Genomic DNA, 26,779 nt, shown 5'->3' on the forward strand with positions numbered 1-26,779 from the left:
ACTCACTTAGGATGGGAAGCCAGGATGGGATGATACATACATGTATCATCTAAAATTGAAGAATTTTGGCCTTTTCCTCAAAGCTTCTACTATTCATATGCAAATTTTCAATGAATTGGTCAGTTTCTCTTTTTTTAAAATAATCGGGTATGTTGGTTTAGCTGGTCATTGAACTACATGCTGTGGATAAGCATTATAGCTAAACCATTAATAAAAGCTTGTTTCTTTTTTTATGACAAATGGGTATGCAAGGACAGGCCTACTGTTAGTCAGTAACATAGAAAAGTGTCCCCCCCCCCATTAATATTATCATAGGCTAGGATTCAAAGATCTTCTTACAAAGCAGAATATATATTTTCTCATATAGAGTCCAGGAGGGTCCCAAATTCTGCACATTCTCCCCCTCCAGTCACAGTCTCTTACACCACATGACTGAGGGGGGATTTAAAAAGATGGAGGAGGAAAGAAGAAGTAAATTTACATAACATGAGCAGAACTCAGGTTGTGTTGCCAAGGATCTAAGCTATGTGCAACATCTATTTTTGACAGTAAGCCCACAGAGCAGACTCTTGTACTGTGTAAAAGTACCAGGAGCATAACAACAGTAATAACAATAATAACTATATACATTTTTAGTGTACTGTGTAGATGTAATGACAAATGACGTTAAAAAAATCAGTGTTGTGGTGTCTTTATGCAAAACTCACTCCCCCATGACAGGGTCTCCTAACTTTATTAAAGTGTTTTTATTTCAGAGAGTTTTTGTAGTAAAAAAAATTACTCTGGGCAGTCTGAGCTACTTTATTTAGTTTACTGTCGATGGGTTTTTTATGTTGTTTCACTGGTGGATATTTTTGGCTCTATATTTTTATATTAAGAGAGTCTAGGCATTTTTTTAGTAGTATAATCAGTTTTATAATTAACAATTAAAGAATAATATTCATTATCAGACCACCTTTTTGTTAGCAGGTTTGCTTATGATTTAACATTTAAATATTTAATATTTAAAACAAACGTAGATCCCTGGCAAGCAAGCAGGGCATATGCTTTGTATGGAGAAGATACTGGCCAGTTCCCTGATTGCAGAAGAGAACAGCTGCATGGGGCATGACAAGGATACTACACACTTGATCTTAGCCGATAGGCCGAGAAGCGATGACTACTGCCACTACAGCAGAGAAGTATTGCAGGTGTAGGGAGAGAGTCAGGTGAGCCTCCTTCTGGCCAGCCTTTCCGTAGCTAATCTGGCAGCCATCACCTCCTCCATGCCCCATGCTGACAGGTTATTGAACAGAAGTCCTTAAAAACCAATACAATTTATTCTAGCATGAGCTTTTAAGAGTCAGAGCTCACTTCTTCAGATGATATCAGAAGACATTTCATGTGAAGATGCCTTATACTGAATCAGACCCTTGGTCCATCACAATCAGTATTGTCTACTCAGACCAGCAGCGACTCTCCAGGGTCTCAGGCAAAGGTCTTTCACATCACCTACTTGCCTAGTCCCTTTAACTGGAGATGCCAGGGATTGAACCTGGGACCTTCTGGATGCCAAGCAGATGCTCTACCACTGAGTCACAGCCCTTCCATATTTTTATAGGGAAAATTACAGAAATTACACTGCCACCACTCCTTTAAGACTCCTTAAAGGTAGAGAAAAGCAGGGTATAAAAACCAACTCTTCTTCTTCTTCTTCCTTTATGTGCAGCACAGTCAAATTCCCGGCCCCATTTCATGCAGGTAGCGGCAGCTACCCAGCTAGAGAAAGATAGCCAATTGAACCTCCACAGGGGCTGCCAGAAAAAGTCGGCAGCTTCCTCTTATCTGCCCTCCTCCATGCTGAGTGCAGTGGGGACCCCACATTCAGTTCAAAGAACTCAGGCAGTAAGACAGGGAAGAACTCTGCCTGGGACTCTGAAGAGATGGGACAAGCACTGGGCTATTAGACTACTTTTTAGCAGTAGTCACCCTTTGAACATTCAGATCCTCATCTTCATGCTGTAACACAATAGACGTAGTTGTGGTTTGAACATATATAGCCAGATTCAAATCCCCTTAAATTACCAGAGTGGTTTCAACCTGAACTATTCTCTTATTTGTAACTTTTATTTATAATCAAAGAGAACTTTGGATTTGTGCCCTATAAACAGACACCCACAATATTGTGTTGGAAACCACTGATGAGCCAAGAGGCAGTTTGTGTGATGGCATTGACTGTACTTGAAGAAAAAAAGAATCACAACAAGCATGCCCAAGTTCCTCAAACAAACTAGCTCTTTGGATCCCATCCTAAGAAACACTGCTTCTTATTGAAGAATCAGTTCAGATGCCACTCTATATCACAGTTTTGAAACTAATAATGCATCCCAGATTAGTTATTTCTCTATTAGGGACTTTCTAATATCTTCCCACAATTTGCAGTAATCTTAGTTTGGTTAACGCTAACCAGGAAAACCCAAACCATGGTTTGCAAACTACTTCAAACCACTGTTTGAAACTATAACTCTGAGGCAGTTCTGCCTTTTGAATATAAACAGGTGAGGGGAATTAATGCATGAGAGGATAAAATGTGATGTCTGAACTGACCCGAATCCAGTCCATCTCTACCACTGCCCTTGCTTTTTGTACAATGCATGTAATCAAAAGTATGGCACAAAATGGTTTTACTAGGGATGGTGCACAAATCTCCTGCTTACAATTCCACAACTCTAATTTTTTCCTAATTAAGATCTGATGTAGCTCAAAACAATTTGAGAATAAATCAGTTTTTGCACTTCATTTTTTGATCGATTGTTCCTCTTTTTTGTTGTTATTGATTTCATGTTAGCAAAAGGAATCTGAATTAGCAACAGGCTGCTCTGTGCATAAACAAGGCTCTGAATAATATCTATAGGAACTGGATTATGGACATAAATGAGATGTTGGATTAAATTTAGACCAAACAAGGCACTGTCCACTAGACAGTATGTGGACCCAATTGTTATTCTGGAAGTGATTGATGCCCATGCCCTAAAATGTCTGAAATAATTTATTTAGAATATCTATATGTGCTTTTCTGAAATTAATTGTCTAATCAATTTATATTTGTGGTCATTTCATCCCAAAGACTCAGAATAGATAAACAATTAAAAGAACACAAAATCCTTTTAACAAAAAGAAATCCAGTTATGCAAAACACAACTAAAAATTCTCACCCCTCTTCTGGCTTAACACTATGCCCCAAAAGCCAGGCCAAACATGTCTGAAAGATTCTCAAGCTTGGATTTGACTGAGTCTCCTGTTTAGACTTGTAGTGGTCAACCTTGGGTGAACTTAAAAACTAAGGAAATGTTTTAAAAAAATTAGATTGGCAACTGTCCCCCAGGCAGAGGATTCTGCAAGGTTGACTGTAGTTTTAGATGACAGTAATAAAGACAACATTCATCTTAAATAACCCTGAATATATGCAGTTGAGCAAGTATGAATTTGTTTTGATTTAAGGTCTCCCAAAGTTGAGGCCAACTTGCTGAAGAAAAACATTAAACTATCTATAACTCTGTGTCAACATATGATGCTACTGGGAATGGTAAGTGAATTAATTTTCCAAGGAAAATTAATTACTTATGACTTACAGTTGTAAAAGCAAACAACGTAACTCTGGATTAGGGCGCATTTAATTTCTGTTTAGAGTAGCGATTAATTTAATTTCATATAATTCCTGGTATGTAATGGAAAGCAGAACAAAGATGAAATTTTAGACAATGACTGACATAGAAAAAAGTGTATATTTATGTTGGTGATCCAAAAATAAGGGTCAGAGATAATAAACACTGAGCAATAAAACAAGATATTCATTTCTATGACTGTGCGCTGTTAGAGATACAAGCTAGTTGTGAAAAAGTTATATTAGCCAGATGAAACCTCAAAAATAAGACATTTTATCACAAGAAAAAAAATGTCCATTATATAAACATGCTGACAGAATACAAAAAATATACAGTACAAATTTTAGCAATATTTACAGCATGACAGATAAATCTGTTCTATGAACATCACTGGATATTTAGTACAATGCATTCCTTGACGAAATAGTGTGAAGCGAAAGAAAGAAAGAAAGAAAGAAAGAAAGAAAGAAAGAAAGAAAGAAAGAAAGAAAGAAAGAAAGAAAGAAAGAAAGAAAGAAAGAAAGAAAGATGGTTTTTATACCCCGCTTTTCTGTACCTTTAAGGAGTCTCAAAGTCTTCCCTTCCCAACAACAGATACCTTGTGAGATAGGTGGAGCTCAGAGAGTTCAGAGAGAACTGTGAGTAGCCCAAGGCTACCCAGCTGGCTTCATGAGGAGGAATGGGGAAACAAACCCCATTCACCAGATTAGAGTCTGCTGTTCATGTGGAGGAATGCAGACTCAAATCCGGTTCTCCAGATTAGAGTCCACCGCTCTTAACCACTACAACAAAGAAATAATTGCTTAAATGATTAAAAAATATCAACATAGTAATTTTCACTGCTAAATAATACAGCCATAATATAAAAAACTTTTAAGAAAACCTTAGCCAAGATGCAAAGAAGAGTTCAGATAGTTCTGTGTGCCCAGTGGGATTTACAGCCCATTCCTGAGAAATGGGCTGAATGTTCTTTGGAGGCGGCATGACTCCGCTGCCAGTGTAAATGCTCTCTTATTTTGTGATAAGAGGCACTTACGCTGGCGGCAGGGGCAGTTCCGTCGGAGCCTGGGTGCCGCGGAACTGCACGCCATTCCCTCGCCTCCGCAGTCTCTCCGGGACCTAAATCCCAGAAGAGAAATGCGGCACCAGCGTGGGTGGGGCGTTCCCAGGGCCAGAGCTGACATCGGTCAGCTTCCTAAGTCCCTCCAGCCTGGGAACGCCCCCTCTACCAACAACGTTGCTGCACCAGGTTTTTCCTGGCCCAGGCTCACTGTTTTCAATGGGGGAAAATGCCCCATTTCCCCCAAAAAAAGAGTTTTAAAGGCTTTTTTTAGCCTTTCGGCAGCCAGGAATCTGCTTTGGAGGTGGCGCAGCAGGGCCTCGGCTATGCCGTCCCCAGCCGCCGCAAAACTCAGGAATGAGCTGTTAGATTTGTTTTCCTCACGGCAAACTGCTTTCAAAGCTCAGGGCAATTCAGAAACACTTTGGCTTATGACTTGTACATACACAAAATAAAGCACCTGTACAATGAAATAAAGGAAAAAGCTCCACTAGGGTCATAGAAGCTCTTTTTTCCAGGTATGATAAAAATATTTTCAAATGTTTGTGTGCGTATTTGTTGCATTGTATGCGGTTTACATGAGTAAACTGATTCAGTACAAAAATGCAAAGATTTGGATGCTACATTTTAAAAAGAATTAAGCCATCCAATGAAATCCTTGTAAGAACCTTGGAAACAAAGTCAGACAAAAATCATATATTCATAATCCCCCCAAATAACATACCATAGCATGTCAAAAATGTTTTCAAAAATCCCCAAACTCAGAAAACAATTCAGATAGCATAAAAAACAGAATAGAAAGATTAAATCTGATTTAATAAGAATAAGTTATTTCAAAACACTATGAATCTATAAAGTGTGACTGAACACATACAGTATTTTTTGAAGTTTTGACCTGTAAACATTTCTTTTTCAAAGTAAAATATTCTGCTTCCCATCAAAATAAAATCAGAGCCTTAATTCTTAGAGAAACTCCGAACAACTCTCGTAACATGAGTAAACTTTCTGCCTTCTTAGCTCATGTATGAATTCTACCCAGTTCTAACACTATATGTGACAAACACCATCCTCTGTTAATATGATCTGTAAAATCTCCTGTATGAACTAGGCTCCAGAAGTGTAATTTTCTGCTTCCTAAGCTGAAAACTCTGCATGTATATTGAGCCCACAAAAACCTATGTTACAATAAATCAGTATTTAAGATGCCATAGAACTCCTATAGGCTTAAACTTCAGGCCTCTTACTTTCTAAGCAATATTGCTTCATGTATTTTGTATTCCTTTTTCTTTTCACTTTGCCATATAAATTAAAGATATAGATAAAGCTCAAGACTCAAGCTGTTTTGTTCCATTTATTGGTCCTAAAATATCTGATTCCAGGCAGGATACTCAAAGATGTCTGGGTCTGGGCAAGTCACTACTGAACCTACAGCAGACTTTTTGTGAAATAGGAAGTTCACTCTCTGTTTCTAGGGTTAAAGATGTCATACAAACTTAATAAACAACATTGTACTAGGGGGAAAGCCAATTAAAATATTACACCATCCTGAATTCAACAGTTAAAGAATATATTTTATTACCTATTAATAAATTTGATTAACTTATTCTTTGTATGAACTTCCTAATTTGACATAGGCAATCTCAATTTGAACGTGCACCCAAAAAACTTGTGTGTATTCTACAACCTCCTGCTGCATAATAATGAAATTGCATTTAAAATCCACAATTGTAACATAATAAGCAGGAGTTAATAGGTTTTTTTTTTTACTGGGTGGTAAAAAATGACATTAATTAGAACTGTACCCAGTTCTTTTACTGACAATAGCTACCATATTTTTCGCTCCATAAGACACACCTGACCATAAGACACACCTAGTTTTTGAGGAGAAAAACAAGTTTTTAGAGGAGGCTTTAAAGCAGAGTCCCTGGAAGCCGGGCGGGGGGTCTTGAAAGTTCTTCACGCTGCCATCCCAGGCAGTGCAGAGCACTTTCAAGACCCTTCCCTCCGCCCGGCTTCTAGGGACTCCCTGGAAGCCCAGCGGGGGGGGGGGGTGTCTTTAAACTCCTCCGCGCTGCCATCCCAGGCAGCACAGAGCACTTTCAAGACCCCCCCGCCCGGCTTCTAGGGACTCCCTGGAAGCCGGGGGGGGGGGATTTAAACTGCTCTGCGCTGCCTGGGATGGCAGCATGGAGAACTTTCAAGACCCCCCCACCCGGCTTCCAGGAACTCCCTGGAAGCCGGGGGGGGGGGTATTTAAACTGCTCTGCGCTGCCTGGGATGGCAGCATGGAGAACATTCAAGACCCCCCCCCCCGGCCGGCTTCCAGGGACTCCCTGGAAGCCGGGCAGGGGTATTTAAACTGCTCTGCACTGCCTGCCTAGGCAGCGCAGAGCAGTTTAACCTCCCCCCTCCCCCTGCGCTTCCGGGTCCCCGCCCAACAGCTGAGCCTCGGGACTGGGAAGCGCAGGGGGAGGTTAAACTGCTCTGCATTGCCTGGGCAGGCAGCACAGTTTAAAGACCCACCACCCCCCTTCCCGGGAGTCCCACTTTATGCTCATACCACTTTATGCTCATACCTTTAAAAAAAGGCTTACAGTGACCTTACTGCCACACAAAAAGGCTGTGCAGAAATGTGCATGGTGCATTTTTAAGTGCCGCTTATCTTCTGGATGGAAAACATGTTTCAGCTGTGCACCAGGAGGAAACATAAGAGCAATGGTAATATGAGCTAAGATGGAGAAAGCATGGGGAAACAGTAATAGGAAAATGGCCTGGCAATGGCATTGTCTGCAAACTCAGAAATAATCTGCTGCAATTTGGAGCCCAAACTAGAACAAAAAGCTTGTGTGGAAGTCATTTAAAACATGATTGCACACAAAAAAGTCTTTTAAAACCATTATCATATTATGCAATGGTGCACCTCTATATTATATGGCATAAGTAGATGTGCTTCCATCACCCTAGGACAAATACACTGGGGGTGATGTAAAACAACCATTTTGTAGACAAACTGCATATTTTAATGTTGACAGCAAAAATCCACAAATCAGACCACTGAATGATCATTTCCCTACAAACTGTGTGGTTTAAGGATATCTAAGCAAATGGCACACTGCTTACTGAAAGTTCTGTTCACCTCATAAATTTACCACCTCACTTCCCTCATCACAAAAAATACAAAGCACCTTCATACATATTTGTTTTAATAAAAGTAATAAAGCAAGTCTAGAAGTTATAGTTGTTATGACATAATCACGCCTTAGAGATTTAAACACCACTCAGCTGCACATCATCTCTCAAAATCACTTTTTGAAGGCAACTGTCTCAAGACTCCAGCCTTCTACTGTACCTTAAATACCCTGTAGTGCTATTTATCTCTAAAACCTAAAACAAAGTTCCAAGCACTAAAGTAGAAAAACACATTTACACATACAAATGCTATTAGTCAGCTGGCATACACTGTTCATGACTGCTAAACTAAACACAGTAAACTATGTATTTGCTATATTTTCAAACCTAAACAGAAATAAGATGTAAAAGATTTGGAATGCCAAATATCTTACACACTTATATAAGTGTATGAGTGAAAACAGACTTACTAAACATCTTGTTTTTATCTTTCAGGTCAAGCTTTTGAGTATTTGGGACCAAGATCTAAAATTGTGGTAAAACGATCAACTATCTGTTTTTAGGCTGAGACTGGTTTTTTTTTTTAAATTATTTTTATTATTTTCTACAATTCAACAAAAATAAACATATCTCAACAATATATTCAGTTGTAACTGCTTGTAACAAAAAAAATTCATTGCTATTACTAAGAATATGTTATCTATAATATTCAATGCTATCTACTATATGTGACTTCCCCGCATCTTCTTCAGTCACTAATTCTACTGGTTAACACTTTTGCATTTCAAATTAATTTCTAATCCTTATTTTCTCTCATACAGACTTGCTTTAAGCCATCTATACTACTTCTATAAGCAATTTCAAGTCCTACCTAGTTATAATATTATCATCATTGTCTCTATATAACATTCTATTATTCTATAATAAAGGGATTAGATCAATACATAAACAAATTTTCCCATTAGAAATTCATCAAAGTAAATCCACCGTGGCTCCCTTACACCCCAAAAATAAGCATCATTTTAGCCATTATCTTGTTTTGGGAGGGGATCTGCCAGTCCTTCTTTATTTCCCAATCCCCACCCCCCGTTTTTCAATATAGTAGCTGCAATTCTGGCCTCTGAAAATGTAAAAAAAGATCCCAGTGATTGTATCCATTGGCTTCTTGTTAAAATTTCCAGCAGCTTCTTGGTAAAATCCTTCGTCATGTCTCCCTCCATGGCTGGCTGCCAGGAAGTGTTTTCTTTGGATAATAATGTTCCTCCTGTCAGCAGTAACTCAGACAAGTAGATTGTAGAGGTATTGAGAGTTCTCTCATGTTGCTCTCTCTCATTGCCAGCTGGTCACTTGCAGCTACCTCTTTAAAAATAAATTGTTCTAATTCATTGTCATTTTTTTCCATTGACATAATTGTTGTCATATCTTGGGTCTTCATATCGTGGATCTCCTCAATAATTGTGTCCAGTTTTCCATTAATTGATTTAAATAGGATATTCATCACCTCAGCTAGTTGAAATACTTGATGTGAGAGCGCTTGTTGTTTTTCAAAGACTAAATCTTGTTGCACTGCAAAGATGTCCATTTGTTTGAGTAACATCTCTTCCATTCTCTTGTTTGACATATCTGCTTGTATTCTTATATAGAAGCAGGCTTTGTAATTTTCAAGATATCCTCCATTACGCTTCAAAGCAGCACAGATAAAGAAAAGAAAGTAGACAGGAAACTGCAGTATCATAGACCCTGCGTCGTCTCCTCTCGGTGGTTAAGTGGTAGGAACGATTTGATGGTTACACCGGGGAGATTCACTTCAAGTCTTCCAATCTGCCCTGTCTTTTCGATGGTAACAAAGCCCTTCTTATTATCTTCCGGTCTTAAGAGGCGACGTGGCTGGACATTGAATCAAAGAAAGCCGGAAGTGGGGGGGGGGGAGGTTTTCGTCTCCCTCCCTCCCCTCAAAGCATTTAATTGGTAGTTGTAAAGTCATTCAAAACTCCCTTTTATTGCGTCTACTCACTGATCAAGTTGATAAGGTCTTAGTCAGTTCATTTAATGGCATTTATTTATTTTAAAAGTCTCGTTACGCTGGGCAGGGAGTCGCCGGTTTTCGTAGGTGTTTGTATCGTCATTCAGGTCTTCTCAATCAAGATAAAGGCAAAAAGTGTCTTTTTACTCACTCTGACTTCCAAAGGTGAGGCTTCTTGTTCTTTTCATAGATTATTTGATGTTAATGTATAGAGGAGGTCAAAGCCTATAATCCAAAGAGTCGTCCGTGGCAATGGTGGCCCCTATGTGCCGGCGGGGACAACTTCCAAGTCTAAGAGAGGCTTAATAAAAGCTCTCTCAGAGAATATGGGAGTCCAAACCGCTCTTGAAGGCTGCAGGGGAATTTCCTGCTTCCCGATCCACTATTTAGGACCGAGTTGGAGTGCTTTTTGCACTCCAAATCTAAACGACTCTTGGTGTCTCCTGGGAGCGCCCAGGAAACAATGGCGCTCGGACCAAACGCTCTACAGGAAGTCAGGCTGGGACTGGGTTTTTTAACGCTGGGTTTTAATTAATAACTTTTAATGTTTGGTGTTTTTATTATGTTTTATTTCATAAGCTGTCTCGGGCAGGTTTCCTGGAGAGGCAACATAAAACATAAAAATATTTTAAATTAGATGATTGAAAAGCAACAGTTTCTCTGGTGGTGTATACGTGAACCCTTACGTTTGTGAAAACATCTTCACACATACGTATTCAATGAAACTGCCCTAGATGAGAATTAAGTTAAAAAACTGTCCATAAATCATAAAGTTTTCTCAAATTTAGAAGGCTCCATCTCTAATGTCTGGATTTCCAAATTTTCAGATTTTCATTAGATAAAAATCTCTGTGTGTGTGTCCATTCTATACTTTTAAAATCTTGGTTGTCCTATCTTTCCTTTTGCTACCCATAGAAACAAACTAAGTTTCAACTTAGGATGCAATCGTGTGTGTGTGTGTGGGGGGGAAGAATCTCCATAGGAGCTAGCATGTTTGCTACATTATCATGGAATAAAGTGGCAAACACACTGGTGTGGGGGCAAACACGCCGGTGTCCAGGAGCAGCGAAGCTCTGCCAGCACCCACCACCAGCGCAGCCAGTCTGGGAACTAAATCCCAGAAGAGAATAGCCTGGGGGTAAAGCTGCCTTTTGGCCTGGAAATGCCCCCTTGAGTGGCGGCAAGGCTGTGCAACCAAAAAAGGTGGCATCACCAAAAAAATTGGGAGTTTCCCCCCTTTTCATTATTTTTAAATACCCATTTCCCCCTCCAGAGTCCCATTATCTTGCTTGTAAGAGCAACTACCCATCTCTCTCCTCTCCCCACACCTACCAGCCAGTGTAAGCAGAAGGAGGGCAGGCCAGGGGAGCTGGGAAGCAACCTTTGCTGAGCCTAGAAAGTCTTGCAGTCGCATGCCCACAGCGATGATACAAACCCATACTAGCAGAGGCCCCCTGATTTAGAAGGCCTAGTTAACCTCTTACCTCTGTCCAGTATGCCTAGCACAAACATCTGCTTCCTACTGGATTTTTGCAGGAGACAAGATACTGCTGCTGCCTCCTGCAAAAAAAGGGTAATGTGCAGGAGAGAAACCAGCCAGAGGAAGGAAAGGTAGCAGTTACAAGATATGGCTGGGTAGAAAACCAAGCCAAAATGTGTAGACCCCTGAACGCTACAGAATAAGTGAGCAAAAAATGTCAAAATGTGTTGTTAAAAATTACATATAAGACAAGACACCCAAAGAAGTTATTACCTCATAGAAATCTTTACTAGTATGTCTCCCATATGTACTCATGTCAGTTACTTGTTTCTCACTGACAGAATATATTTTTTAAAAACACTCAATTCTATCCAAGTTTACAAAAGTTTTCCACTATCCTGGGAAAGCGTTACAAGTTCAGTGCCCCCAAGGCATTGTAAGAGAGGGGAAATGTCCCCTTTCTCCCCTACTTAATAGTGGGACAGAAATCATATTTCACTTTTAGTGTAATACTGCAATGTTGCTTGAGATGGATTCTAACGAAGTGTACCTGCACACATCACTGGCTTGCCCCAAGCATAAAACTCTTATAATGATGGGAGAAGAAAACTTCCACCCCACTTGTCTGGAGAGAATAACTATTGGCTTCCCATTGGAATCCAACTGCAAAGACCCTGCTACAATTTAATTGATTTATTCATGGCACTAAATGTCTAAAAAAAATGGCACAAAAACTGTAAATGGAGTCTATATTCACATGACGGCAACAGAGGCAGGACACTGGAGGATATTAAAGGAAATCTCCCACTGACAATTAAAGGGGAAGCAACCCTTACAGAAACAACAGCCCCCTAAACTTTCAATAGGTTATTTTAAGAAAGTGGTCTCAAGCTCATTTCTGTCAATCTTGATTTTTTTTAAAAAAAAAGACACCAACATGTTAGCCTGTATAATATCCAGTTTCATTTTGGAATGGTAAAAGATCCCAGAAGAAAATTTTTGAAAACAGAAAACTGCATATTTAACTATCAAGGGAAGGCTGGAAGGCCAGAAAGAGGGCAAGAGGGGATGGCATGGCATTACCCACACTGTATTTAAACTTCACATTAGGTATTCCAATTATACTTTATGAAACCCTTCTTTGATCAGGACCCTGGAGCAATACATGGAAACGAGCAGGGATAAATTAGTTCAACTGTTTTCCCTTAAGGAGCCTACATATAAAAGCATTATTCACAGATTTTATTTGACACAAAAAGCTGCAGTTACATCTGGAATGAAGTATGCTCCCCTTCTGGGGTTTCGAAAACTATACACATTATCTCTCCGATGCTTAAAGGATGTTAATTTCCCAAATGTGCCGAGATGATTTCAGAGCGTAGAACAAAAGAGGAATGTGTTACTGAAGTGATTTTCAAGTTGTTTACAAATACAGCTGGTCAGTAAACTGCACCAAGGAAACTAAAAAATGGTGTCTATTAAGGATCTTGCATTTGAGGCGTGGGAACTGCTGCAGGGCATCTTTCTCCCATGCAGCCAAGGTAATGTCAGAAGCCTCAGGTCACAAGATAGGAGACATGCTATGTTGCTGTCCCCTCCAGCACTCACTGTCCCCAAAACTGGGGCAACACTTCTGGCAGAGGGAGAAGTTGCAATGTGGGCCTCTAACGTTGCTTGCACTTTGAGAAGCTGCCATGGCACAAAGAAAGCCCCTGAAAGATGAAGAGAGGCCTTCTTTTGATGAAGACCTGCTCTCATTTGAACCAAAAGCATCCAAAGGCATTCCATGAATACACAAAATTGAAAAAGCTAACATAGTGAACCACTGGGGCTATTTGTCATTCACAATTATAGTGTGCATATGGCAGAACTTGGTCACAGGTACAGATTTCAGCATCTTGGGAAGCTCAACTTTTCGGCCTTTACAAAAAGGAAGCTTCAAGACTTCATGATGATGCACGATTCTGTCTTAGTTTACCTTGCTTTTAGACTTTACAATGCCCACAATAAACAGATTGGCTGGAAGAAACAACAGTGGGCACACACTAGGAGAATCCCCTGTAAAAACCCCAGTGAAATCAACCCGTCACAGCTCCAAGTCAAAACTAGGTTTCCAGTGAACAAAGAGGCCTGCCAGAGACTGTGTGATTAGAGCATCAGACATGGGAGACTCAGGTTCAAAATGGCAGAAGAAAACTACGCTTGTTACCCTGGGCTTTGTGGAGGAAGGGTGTGATAAAAATGTATAGTCCAACGGTGTGGAGTGTGGCCTTGGTGGTTGACGATCCTGGGCACACGTGCTCCACTTTGGGGCGGTTGAGGAAAGCTTCCTCGGCCTCAGACCAGTCCGCCTCCGCCCTGCCCTCGCCCAGCCACTTGTCATCTGCGCGGTGTCCGGGCGTCCTGTGGCAGCGCAACCCCGCCTTGCAGCCACAGTCTCAGCCTGGTTCGGCTTCGCTGCCTCTTTCCTCCGCCCGGCTGGCGGCAGGCACCCCGCCCGCACGCTGGGGAGCAGTGCACGCTCTCTGCCCTGACCGTCCCCCCTGCCCTGCTCTGGGCGTCTGCTGGGGTTCCCTGTGACTCCTCCGGGCCGTCCCCCCTGCCCCGCTGTTAGCTTCCCGCCTTGTCTCTGCCTGGCACAGCACGGCGAGCTTCAGCCTCGAGGTAAGTGCGGCGCGGGGGGGGGGGGGGAAGGCCTGGGCTGGGGTTTGTGCTGGCTGCCGGCCCTGGACAAACAGATTATAGCCATGACCGAGGACCAGTGGATTAAAGCCATGAAGTGGGCCTGGGGCCAAGTGACTGCTTTACATGCAGAATGTCCCAAGTTTAATCCCGTTCATTTCCAGTCGAAATGATCAGGTAGTAGGTGATGAGAAAGACCTCTTAGTGAGATTCCCATGCCAGTCAGGGTAGGCTATACTAACTTTAACAGACCAATGGACAGACTCAATAGAAGGCACCTTCGTATGTTAATCTGTACAGGGAGTCCACCATTGGCTGCATGCATCTCTGATTATCTCGTTTCACCAGATTTATTGGAAGTCAATATTAGTTAGCTTTCCTCTATAAAAGCCAATTGAATAAAGCATCTGTAATTTATGCAGTGGTTAAAGTGTCAGACTAGGACCTCCCACACTTGCGCCATGGAAGCTTGCTGGGTGACCTATGCCAGTCACACACTCTCAGCCTTGACCTTGAATGGTATTTGGATGGGAGACCTCCAGGGAATACCAGGATCATAACACAGAGGCAGGCAATGGCAAACCACCTCCGAATGTCTCTTGCCTTGGAAAACCCTATGCAGTCGCCATAAGTCAGTTGGGACTTGATAGAGAGAGAGAAAATGTATGTTCTTTTCTAAAATGAAACAAAGCAACTTTGGTACCATGAAGCAATCAGTATATTACAGGTCCATAGGAACAGGTCCCTAGTTTGGGGGGTGCTCTTGGACCTAGATCTACTGTTGGATAAGCTTGTGGCAACTGTGGCCAAGAATGCATTTTACCACTTTTGAGTGGTTAGCCAGCTGTGGCCTTTCCACGGCAGAAAATATTTAGCCACTGTAGTGCATGCTCTGGTTACATGTAGATCAAATTATTGCAATGCACTTTATGTGGATCTGCCCTTGAAAAGTATTCAGATGCTTCTGTTTGTGCAGAAGGCTGTAGCCAAGATGTTGACTGGAAAGGGTGTAGGCATCATAATACTCCAATCCTGGCCCATCCACACTGGCTCCCAATCTGTTCCTGGCACAATTCAAGGTACTGGTGTTGACCCTTTATAGCTCTATGTAGCTTGGGACCAGAATATCAGAAGGATCACCTACTCATTTATGAACCTACCCAATTGCTACAGTCATCTTTTAAGGCCCTGCTTCAGGTGCTTCTGAGATCAGGCGAGTGGAAACCTGGGAGAAGGCGATCTTGGTCATGGCACCAAAACTCTGCAACTCTCTCTCCCAGAGACACTTGCCTTTGGTTGCCATCTTCAGCCAGTAGGTGAACTTTCTTTGTTTGTTTTATCAGGCATTCACTCAGTGATCCCTACTTCATGCCCTATGTTTTAATTGTTGCTTTCATGTATGTGCATGTGTATTTGTACTGTATGTGTATTTTAGCTTGAGTTTTAAGTGTTTTAATTATGGGTTTTTGTTTGGTTTTAATGGTTTTAAAAATGTGTTTTTGTGTGTTTTTAATCCGCTAGATGCCTTGATAACCCTGAGCAGAGCAGAAAGGTGGAGTACACATTTTGTTAGTAAAATAAATAAATAAATATTAGAATTCTTGCTTGCACTCCCAGATGGACATATTGAGAACTCTTTCTGTTCCTCCAACTTTTTGGCTGAAAAAAACTACTTGTGCTTAAAGAAAGAAAGTCATAATAATTTAATCCTCTTCCCTGAGCCTTGTTCTGTTGCCCAAGGATAATAAATCTTTTGACATACAAGTCATGCATTTTGTCTCCCAAAGTGGCACTGAATGCTTTGGCAATTCCAAATTCCTTTACATCACTGAGCATGCATCTTATACCTTCTGGGGCGATATTTTTCACTTAAAGACTTGTGACAAAAGGGTTTAGCTACCTAGAGGTATTATCTGTTCCACAGTGTCACTGAAGAAGAACTGGTATGACACACTTGTCATCTTGTCCACCCCAGAGTTATTCTTTCAGCACCTTCGCTCCCCAACAGGCCTGTACAGCTTTTAAAACATCAAAAATGCTTTCAAGGGCTCTTGTCAATGTTCTAGACAGTGGTAGCAGTAGCATATCACATATGCAAAGAGTCTTCACTGTCTTGATTTGAGGTATCCCCAAGTGATTCATGAATCCAGCACAAGAAACTTTGCTAGCTTATTTTGACCATTTTCAATAACAAGATGTCTAAAGCTAATTTTTTTAGAAAGTCAAACTCTCTCTGCTTTGCTAAAATGAGTAATCTCCAAAAGGCATTTTTATATGCTTTCTGGTTAAATGAGTAGCTTGCTTATTATTCTGCAACACATTTACAAGACTTGAATGAGGCCTCAAACTATGTTTGCTCAGTACAACATTTCACTTCTAAGCTACAGCTTCCTTTTAGGAAAACCATTCCTATTGTGTAAACGTGCTTAAAATGTACATTTTTAGCACATTGGTTTTGTTCAAAGGATTCCACCCATTCCAGATGATCTAGAATTCATCACGGTTACATGCAACTGTAACCAATTTTATATATTTTTCTCAATTTCAAGATCACTTGACAATCCCAGTATGCACAAACTCACATATCTGTGCAAAAGCCTCTGCTGTTAAAACACTTCCCAGTTCATATTTAATCAGTTAAAAGTTTGTGAAATAAACACTTTTGCAAATAGTAGCTGAAGAAAGACAAGGGCACAGTCCAATAGCCTCAGAGTGGAGAATCAATATCTCATAGCATTTTCCCAAGAGAGCTTAAAAACCCACATTGTTGTAGCTATGTGAAAGAGAGAAGGCTTTACAGATCAAGTTACCAGCCTGATCTGATGTTTTTAATAGACAATAAATCTGGCTACAGCCATTGCTAAGTCTCAGTCGCAATCGTTAAAGCCAGAGAGTTTTTAAAGAAAAAACCTGCACAAGGACTTATAAATATTTATTACCATTCCACAAATCTTTTAAAGCAGACATATAACTAGTTGACACTTAATTACCGAGCAGAGTTTCAGTGTTGCTTCATATCATGTTGGATTATACGTAGATTAAAATGATCTGCATTGCCTTACCTGGTACATTCCAACTCCAATGTGTTTGGGCTCAATTTTCACTAGCTCAGCTAATGGGTCCTGTACACGTCTAGCTATGGAAACTGGGAGGGAAAGAAACAGAGAAAAAATGGTGTTCTGTGAAACGCAGGACTCATGTAAGTACTTTCACTCTGTTTTTTCTAGTGTTGCTAACTTTCATTTTGTCTTTTGTTACATGAAAAACAATGCCCCAGTTAAGAGTTGCAAAGCAATCTATTACACATGCAAGTAACGTGAACTCATCAATGCACTTTGAAATAATAGTTGATCTCTTTGTTGTCAGCCTTGTAAACGGAAAAATTTTAACAACTGTGTATTTTTAAAAAAACCTGATCAACAGCTTCTGCTAGATCACTTTTGAAGCCAACTTTAATTAGGCTAAGCCAATTGTGTGAACAGCTGAAATTTTATATTTTGTGCTGCATTTTGTGTTAAAGTCCATGCAGTGCTTTCTAAAAATGACCTTGCAATGTTAAAATAGATACAATTAGAATGCAAAAGGCTATTTTTCATAGAATTTATTAATGAACAGAAGAATCAAATAGAACAGAAATTTTATTTGAACCCCACTCTGCCTCGGCGAAACCGGGCTCAGGGAGGCTTACAACATAAATATACATACATAGTAATGCCAAATTTAAAAGACATTTAAAACAACGCTAATTTAATACATTTATCTATAGATCTCTAGATGATGCCACATCCTCTGTTCCCAATAATGAGAGATGTTACTACAGTGGTTATGTCCCAACAGTTCAGTTAAGTGTCTCACTGGGGGCGGGGGAGGGAGGAGATGGACAACAAAGAAAAAACGTAAAGGAAAGGATGGAGGAAAAGGAAGGGAATGGATGGGAAAGAGGGAGGGGGGAAGGGGCAAAGGAGGCCAGCTTCAAGATGAATACCATTGCTACCCTCAACCATAAGTCTGGCAGAACATTTCTGCCTTGCAGGCCCTGCGGAACTGGGCCAAGTCCCGCACACCAAGAGTCTCATTAGACAGAGAATAAGAGAAAAGCCCTGGCCCTGATCAAGGACGGACGGACACTCTTAGGGCCAGGGATCACTAATAAGTTATTTCCTGCTGATCATAGGGCTCCCTGGGGGGTGTACAGAGAGAGCCAGTCCCAAAGATACAGTGGTCCCAGACCATTAAGGGTGCAGCTGGCAAAGCAATGGTTGGATATGTGTTGTCTATGGGGTCCTTGTCAGGATCCATGCTGCTGCATTCTGGACCTGTTGCAGTTTCTGGAGCAGCCTCAAGCCCTGTGTAGAGCAAATTACAGTAGCCTAGAGGTGACCATTGCATGGATCACTGTGGCTAGGTCGGTGCAAGACAGGTAGGGGATCAACTGCCAGACCTGGCGAAGATGGAAGAATGCCGTCCTGGCAGTACGTGTGACTTGGGCTTCCAACGACAGGAAGGCATCCAAGATCACTCCCAGACTCTTGTCAGAGGTGGCTGGCTCCAGCTGAACCCTATCAAGAGTGGGAAGTTGCAATCCCTGACCTGAGCTTCCCTGGCCCAGCCACAAGACCCCCTTCTTTGAGGGATTCCATTTCAGGCAGCTCTGTTTTAAAACCACTTCACCACAGCCTCCAGATACCTGACCAGGTTTTCTGGGAAAGCATCCATCCGGCCGCCCATCAACAGATACAGCTGGGTGTCATCCACATACTGATGATATCCAGCCTGAAACTCCAGACCAGCTGGGCAAGGGGGCACATACAGATGTTAAAAAGAATTGGGTAGAGGATTGCCCCTTGTGGGACTCCACACAACAAAGGATAACATGTTGAAAGCCTCTCCCCAAGTGCCAGCCTCCGTCCCTGGCCTTAAAGAAATGAGATCAGCCTTTGAAGGGCCATCCCATGTACACCAATGCCAGTGAATATGAATTGTAGAATATGAATTGTAGTTGAGAAACCATCCAGTGCTGATTTTTATAATAAACACTGTACCTACTTATCTTGTACAAAAACATTTTTCATTTCAGTTGAAACAATTATTGCAGTACATAGCTTCAAAATAAAAAGTTTTACAATATACTTCATATACATTATTATATGCAGTATTAGCCTGTATATATACATTACACACACACACACACTATGTAAATGGTACTGTACAACAGATGATGAGCAATGCTTTTAGCTTCAAACTACTTTTGTATTCAAAAGCATACACCTGGCAGCCAGCGTGGTGTAGTGGTTTGGAGCGGTGGTTTGGAGCGGTGGACTCTAATCTGGAGAACCGGGTGATTCCCCACTCCTCCACATGAGCGGCGGATGCTAATCCGGTGAACTGGGTTTGTTTCCCCACTCCTCCACAATTCTCTTAGAGCTTTCTCAGCCCCACCTACCTCACAGAGTGTCTGTTGTGGAGAGGGGATGGGAAGGTGATTGTAAACCAGTTTGATTCTTCCTTAAGTGGTAGAGAAAGTCAGCATATAAAAACCAACTCTTCTTATTCTTCAAATATAGAAAAGCTTTCCCCTACACTCCAGTTGTCTTTCCTAGACCTGGATTTTTTATATTTACGCCCTCCCCAAAAATACCTCGCCATAAGTTCTCAAATATCTGCACTTTGATACAATATGTAGCCTATACCATTTCAAGGCAGCATAATAGTCGCCTCTTCTAAAGATAAATTATTCAAGATCATTGTTTTAGCAAACAGAAGTCACTACTTGGTGACTGCCATTTTCTCATGGCACACCATCCTCATCACTATATCTAACAGCAAATTAGCTGGCCCCCTACACAGCTGACAAACGAAGCAAAAGTAGGCCACTCATAGACAAGGTATGGATCTCCACATGCTTTCAGGACTCCCCAGGTATGCAAAAGAATATGAATTTGTAAATTAATCAAAAGGGAGGAAATGCCCCAAGAAGAACAAAATATGCTTCATAGTGGACAGAATGTGAGAGCAGATAGTTAAAGGAAAGATGTGGTTTGAGAGGAGAAATCAGCTTGTTCAGAGCCATGAAATCAGTGAATCCTGGAAAGGGGAGAAGGGGGGGACACCTGTTCACCCTTCATATTACTTTTGTTTGTTAAATCTCTATTTCATAATCAGTTTCTATGTATTACATTTTTTATCTTGACCTTCCTCCATATAGCTCAGAGTGTCACACGTAGTTTCCTTTGCCTGACTTAAAAGACGTAAAGATAAAGCTACTTTAAACCACAGTTTAACACAAGTCTGGGCAAAAATGGTTTATCAAGAGGTGAACAAATACTTAATGAGTCAATAGAAAAGACTAAAGGAAATGAAAGGGGAAGACTTTAATTAAACTGAACTGAGGATCTCATTGAGCAGGATGAAATTTTTGTATGGAAGTCTCCTTGTCTAGTTTCCGAAATGTGTTTATCCTGTATGTACACATAAGGCCAAATGAATATCTCAGTGGAATCTCTGCAGTGAAACACAATGCACCTCGAGTAGTAAATGCTGGGGCAAAACAATTGGTGAAAGTTATCCCCAGCAGTCCACAAATTGTGGCTGGTCTTCTACTAGCTAAAAAAGAAAGTGCAAACCCATCACAATGTTACCTATAATACAACAATTTCTAGACTAACTGGCTTGCCCTTAGAGACAAATATGTTATTTTCTTCAGTGACCTCAGTAATAAATCTAAAGCTAAAAAATGTTTATAGCATAGAAATTTTGTTACTGATTGAATCAATTAAAACAGCATCCCAATAATCCAAATGTTGCCTGAAAGAATCAACAGTATCGTTCAGAATGCTGTTCAGAAACATGTATAATTAGGGCAAGTCTCAAAACAGCTTTGTCAAAGTTCCAGTTACACTGATGCAGTTAATCTGATCCATACTACAGCGTACACACAAAAAGCTAGAGATGCTCAAACACCTGCTGGTTTGGCTCATCTCACTCACCTGATGAGAGCAGGGAGCCGAAAGTTCCCAGGAATTATTTTCTGGACATATTGTTTGCTTTCTCCTGAGTTTGACATACACTACTGTTAATTGCTGCCTATCAGTCTGCATTGGGCCCACTCAAACCAAGTCCAAGATGACAGAGGATAGGAGGATAGGTCTATCAGTGGCTATTAGTCATGGTGACTGAATGTCGTGGTGCAGACAAGGAGCGAGGGCTGGAAGCTGGAAGCGTAGTCCGGGGAACAGTCCAAGGTCATTCACAGTTCAGGCAAAGTCCAAGATCTCAATACTGGCAAGGGGAGTCCGAGGCGTTAGTCAGTCAGTCCAAGGAGTCAGCATACCAGGAATCCAAAGTATAGCAGGGAAACAAGGCTGGTACACAAGGAGGTTGGTGACAAGTTGCTTGCCCAACAGCCAAGCCTAACTGATGGCTTAAATCCCTTCTCCTGCTGCTGTAGCAGAGCCAGCTGATGCTGATGAGGCTGAGTTCACAGGTGGTACTTCAGCCCTGCTCTTCCTCATCACTGCTACTGAGGAGGTTCCTCTGTAAAGCCTTCAGTCTAGCACTCTGCCGTCTCTGCTGCATTGCCAGATGGACCTGTTTTCTTCTCTGCTCCAGTGGCCTTGGCGAGGCCTCTGGAGACACTGCATGCTGCAGGGTGTCAGGTCCAACTGGAGTCCTTGAACTGGCAGGCTGCAGGCATGGTGAGTCATCTCCTGACTTTGGCTGATCCTCTATTCTGGCAGGCTGTAGGCTCTGTGTTTGTTCCTGTGGGACTTCTGCCTGAGGATGTCCCTCTGTTCTGGCTTCTATTTCTCCTTCGTCAGAGGAGGTCTCTGCAGGCTGACTCATGACACTGAAGGGAACCTCCACATTCAGAAGCAGTCAACCACTGAATACCAGTGCCTGGAGGCATCATCAGGGAAATGCCTCAGCCTCTATGCCCTGTTGTTGACCCTCCAGAGGAACTGGTTGGCCACTGTGTGAGACAGGATGCTGGACTAGATGAACCCAGCAGGGCTCTTCTTATGTTCTTATCACTACCCCACTGGTTGGCTCTGTGACCAACTGTTCCTGTGCACAGTCATTTTTTTTTTAATAAAATTTTATTGGTTTTTTTAAACTATAAATTCTTCATAATTTTAACAACAATGTAAAAATAATATCACAATCACAATTACATTAATTGTTGTCTTGATTACCATTAAACATAAAAAATAAATTGACTTCCCCATCACCTCCATCTACCTCTTAATAAAGTGTTATTATCCTTCGCTAACATATTCTGATCCTAGTGTTAATCTCATTCTAAAGTTTCATGTTATATAAAATTTTACATTCTGGATCAGAGTAAAAAGTAACCTTCCATTTTCCCCAGATCTTATACATTATCACAATGATTCCTTCAATTCTCCCCTTTTCCCTAGTTTCTCCAACTCCACCAGTTCTAACATTTAAATGATTTAATCCCTTTATTCTGAAACCTTTGTCCCTTTCCATTTGGCTGCATAAGATTGCAGCCAGTATAACATAAATTTAATCATATTAAACAACATCCTCTCCAATATTTTAGGGATATTTCCTGTTTAATCGATCTTATTTCAGTGTAAATCATATCCCAGATCCATATCACAAGTCCGCCCCTTATAAAAAAAAGGAGAAAAAACCAATATCCTTAGTACATTCCAACATTTTCCTTAAAGTAATAATCACATATTCCAGTATACTTTTATATCAATTAATAGTCTATAAAAGGAGGACTTGTTTACATAATCCCAAAATGATGTCTAAATCTTAATTCCACTACATTGTTAATAGCCATGCCACCCATCCACACTGTCAAAGCCTTCCAATCCAGCAATCATATTTAAATCAGTCCTTTAACCATGGTCTAATACTTCCTTCTGCAACTGAAATAAGTCAGTCAGGTATGGGAACAGGATTTCTTTATGCTCTCTCATTTCCTCAGACAGGGTACGTATCCAAAAGTAATTCTTTCTGGGCTTCATTTCCATCATGGCTTCAAATCTGTGTTCCTTGACCTGCTCTCTTCTTCCTTATATCCACACGTCCTTCCATGACTTTTTTAAATGAAAAGTCCATTTCTTGTATGTCTGATCTCTTTGTCACCAGCTGGTTACCTTCTTGGACTTCTGTCTTCTTCTTTGTATCCTTGTATTCTTCCATGACTTTTTGGACAGAAGAATCCATTACTTGTATGTCTGTATTTGTGGCCATCATTTGAATTTTCATGACTTTTATATCTTCTGTAACCAGATCCAACTTCTGATTACATACCTGTGATGATTGGTCAAGAGTCATCATCATTGAAATCAGTTGAGCCATCTGTGTTGATATCTGTTTTACTTGTTTAATTGTCGCCTCAGAATGTTTAGCAAGCATGTCCTGTACTTTTTTTTCCATGGTTAAATTCTGTAAAGTTTCCTTTAATTTCATAAGGGCAGGGCTATGAATTTAGCCAGATCAGGGAGAGGTTCCAGACATTTACATATGTAACTTAGTTAAAAAATTGATGGTCATCTAGCAGGAGTCCATTACATGTAGTTGATAGAGAATATTTCATTGACCAGCTTAATATCTTTTTCGGGTTGAAGAAGTGAGTATTTAAGCTTAAAATAACTTTTTAAAGTTGAAAATACCAACGAGTTTTACCAGACGCTCTAGATCGGCAGAACCAGGAAGTATTCCAGGAGTTGCCTCATCGCGGACCTTCTATCGTCTCTTCTCTATGGTTGTTACCTTCAGGAATGGTTTTGGTGTAACACGAGTAAGACGAATTTCCGGTCCTACGACCTTCTTCCTGTTGATTTGCTTGTAGAACAATAGAGAGGGATATTGAAGGAAGCACAGAGTCTTCCGGTCAAGGAATCCTCTTTGTTGTAAAACGTGGCTGGAGGACCTTTTTTACCCCAAGCAAATTCTCAAAGGTTTCTCCCTCCCCTTCCTTTAAGAACGCGTCGGATTGGCAGATCTTACGTCAATCATTCAAGCTCGTTGTTTTAGTTTAAGTTGATCAGTTTGATAAGGCTCCTGCTGCTTTGTCTGATGGATCTCATGCAGCAAAATCATCCAGTTCAATTAAGGGAGAGAAACGATTACCAGGAATGTTTTCTTCAACCCCCTGTTATTCGATAACGCCAGTGAAAAGCGAAGGATTGTTATCTACTCACTTGGGCGTCTGGAGGTGAGGTTTTAATCTTGATGTAGTCCTTATGATGTTTATAAGGTGCTGGAGGGTAGATTCTAAAGCCGAAGTTGCGCGCTGGCGATTTCAATCCCTTTGTGCCCACGGGATCAAACGTCTGAAACTCCGGGGGACTTAATAAAGCTTCCTCGGAGTATTCAGGAGATCAAACCGCATATATGGCTGCAGGGAATTCCTGCTTCTCAGCCCACTTGCAAGGGCTGGATTGGGGTGCGGTAAAACACCCCAAATTACACGCAAACTTGGATTCTCCCCAGGAGCCCCTGGGAGGACGTAGCAATCAGCCCAGTGTCAGCACCGGAAGCCCTGCACAGTCATTTTTAATGTCTAGGAACCTCATTTCTACAGCATGACTTGAGCATGTTTACCCAATCAATGTGAGGGTAGTTGAAGTAACATAGCATCGCATTATCTGTTTTAGTCACCTCCCCTTATTTCCTTCTCCATCTCAGCATCAGCCTCAAGGGTCTGATCAGGTGGGCGATAGTACACCCCCACTTTAAAGTTATACTTAGGACCTAGTATCTCCAACCATTTATCTATCAGGAAATTCATTCCCAGAATGTTTTACAGCATATTTGACTCTTTGCCATCTTTGGTATACAAAACAACACCTCCCCCAGCACATCCCTCCTTGTCCTGTCTATAGAGCTTAAACTCTGAGTTCTTCAAAGGGTAAAGAGTCGCTGGCCAGCATTATATGCATTATATCTGCACTGAGTCATGTCTAATATGCTATGGTTATTCAGATTTCTGTAATTACAGTACACTGCTTATTAGATGTGTCTTCATATTGATTGTATTGACTTTCTACATAGTCCACTTCATGTCTCAGTCAGGTTCACCAGAAATCAGGGAAATCAGAGGTTCAGACAGCACGAACACTGTGCCAGTTCCACAGGACACTGCTTCCCCGCATATCTGCTGTAGTGGCAATGTGATGAACCAATATGCATTTGTCATTCTACATGCCACTGTTCTGAATCAGAGAAGATGGTATCTCAGGTGGATCAGACATATTGTAATAGGATGTGTAGGAGGAGGCAGAATTATACAGGGATAAAACTGACAAAGATGTGTGTCCACACATTCCAGAAGGGTTTAATGCCCACATACATTAACTTGGATATAATAGGAGAAGACGGTATTAAGTAGGCAGAAGGAGTGGTGTGTGGTGTGCTTGTATGAAGAAAAATAAAAGAGCAGAAGGTCAGAAACAGAAAGAACAATGTGGGCTGTGAGGAAAGAGATTAGTGTACAGATATACTGTTCTAAATGATGAGGCAAGTAAGGTTTGGACTTGGAATTCTAGCAGTGTCTATAGTGAAGGCACATGACAAATGACTTTAGAACTGAAAGCGAGGTCATACATGAAGTTAGGAAGAAAGGAGCAATATTTCGCAGAAGCCAGCTATCCTAGAAACCATCCTACCACACAGTCCCCTTACCATACTTTTATAACTGCATTTGACTAATTTAGTTTTTATTTATTGGCAGTCCTAATTGGAGATTTTAAATTGTCTTTTTTGCGTGCGTTTTTTAAAATCACTTTGTTTATATTGTAAGCCACCTTGAGTTCTGCAAGGATAGAAAGGTGCATAACAAATGTTTCAAACAAACAAATAAATGCTTTAAAATAGCTTTTAAACATCCATGCTTTATTAAATGTGGGGTAAACCTATTACCTAAATTCCTAGACATCAATTATAACTGAATTAACAGGAAAAAAATCTTATGGCATTACAACTGAAGTTTAATTTAGCACACATTGGCCCAGACACTGCATACATGGCCACACTACTAGTAAAAAGCATCTCCAACAGGCACTTAATCAGATATTGACACTTCAAGGCCAGAGAACAAACTCTATACGTAATTGTTTATATGAGATGCCTCCAAAATTGCAAACCACTCGCACACAGAATGCAGTATCAACCGCTTCCCATTCAAAGGTCTATATCCCCATCTTCCGATCAAGGCGCATACAATATTAAGTTCACTGCTCGGTCACGCACGAGTTTTCACATCCTTTATTACAAGTTTTAACATACACCTCTAACGGCAGCTTGCAGACTTGGCTTAGAAAGAACTACACTGGTGACATCTGATCTGCTGGCTTCTATAGCTGAAAAGTTGTGAATTCAAAGGCTTTCACATATGCCTTTCTTGTCAAAATCACAAAAGGTTAATCAGTGCAAACACTACAGCTTACAAGAGAAATGCTTTCCTATAATAATCGCTCACATAATTACCAATTGGAACTCCAGCGCTAGAGATGAAGAACAGTCTTTTGAAAGAAAGAAAAAAAGACAGTATTATTTTACCAAAGAAGAAAGGGAGGGAAGCGGTGAAGATGTGGCATGGAGGTGCAGGGAGAGGAAGAAGATTAAGAACAAAGAGATGAGGGGAAAAAATGGAATGCAAACACTGCATACAATGCAGGAAAAAATCCTTGAGTGCATGAATATAGACCCACATATTCATTATATTTGTATCCTATGTTTATTAGCGTGCTGAAAATGGGTAACAAAGTCAAGTTAAAATA

General features: G+C 40.9%; 1 protein-coding gene across 1 annotated transcript in view; it reads right to left on the reverse strand.

The window, feature by feature from the left end:
- The window catches only part of SRBD1 (S1 RNA binding domain 1), a 158,515-nt gene that overhangs the window by 48,124 nt on the left and 83,612 nt on the right, over positions 1-26,779 (reverse strand). The window contains exon 15 of the mRNA XM_056853383.1: positions 17,081-17,163. Coding sequence (XP_056709361.1) covers positions 17,081-17,163 — 83 coding nt within the window. The remainder of the gene's footprint in view (positions 1-17,080; positions 17,164-26,779) is intronic.

The sequence above is a fragment of the Euleptes europaea genome, chromosome 7 (assembly GCF_029931775.1).
Source record: "Euleptes europaea isolate rEulEur1 chromosome 7, rEulEur1.hap1, whole genome shotgun sequence".
NCBI lineage: Eukaryota > Metazoa > Chordata > Lepidosauria > Squamata > Sphaerodactylidae > Euleptes > Euleptes europaea.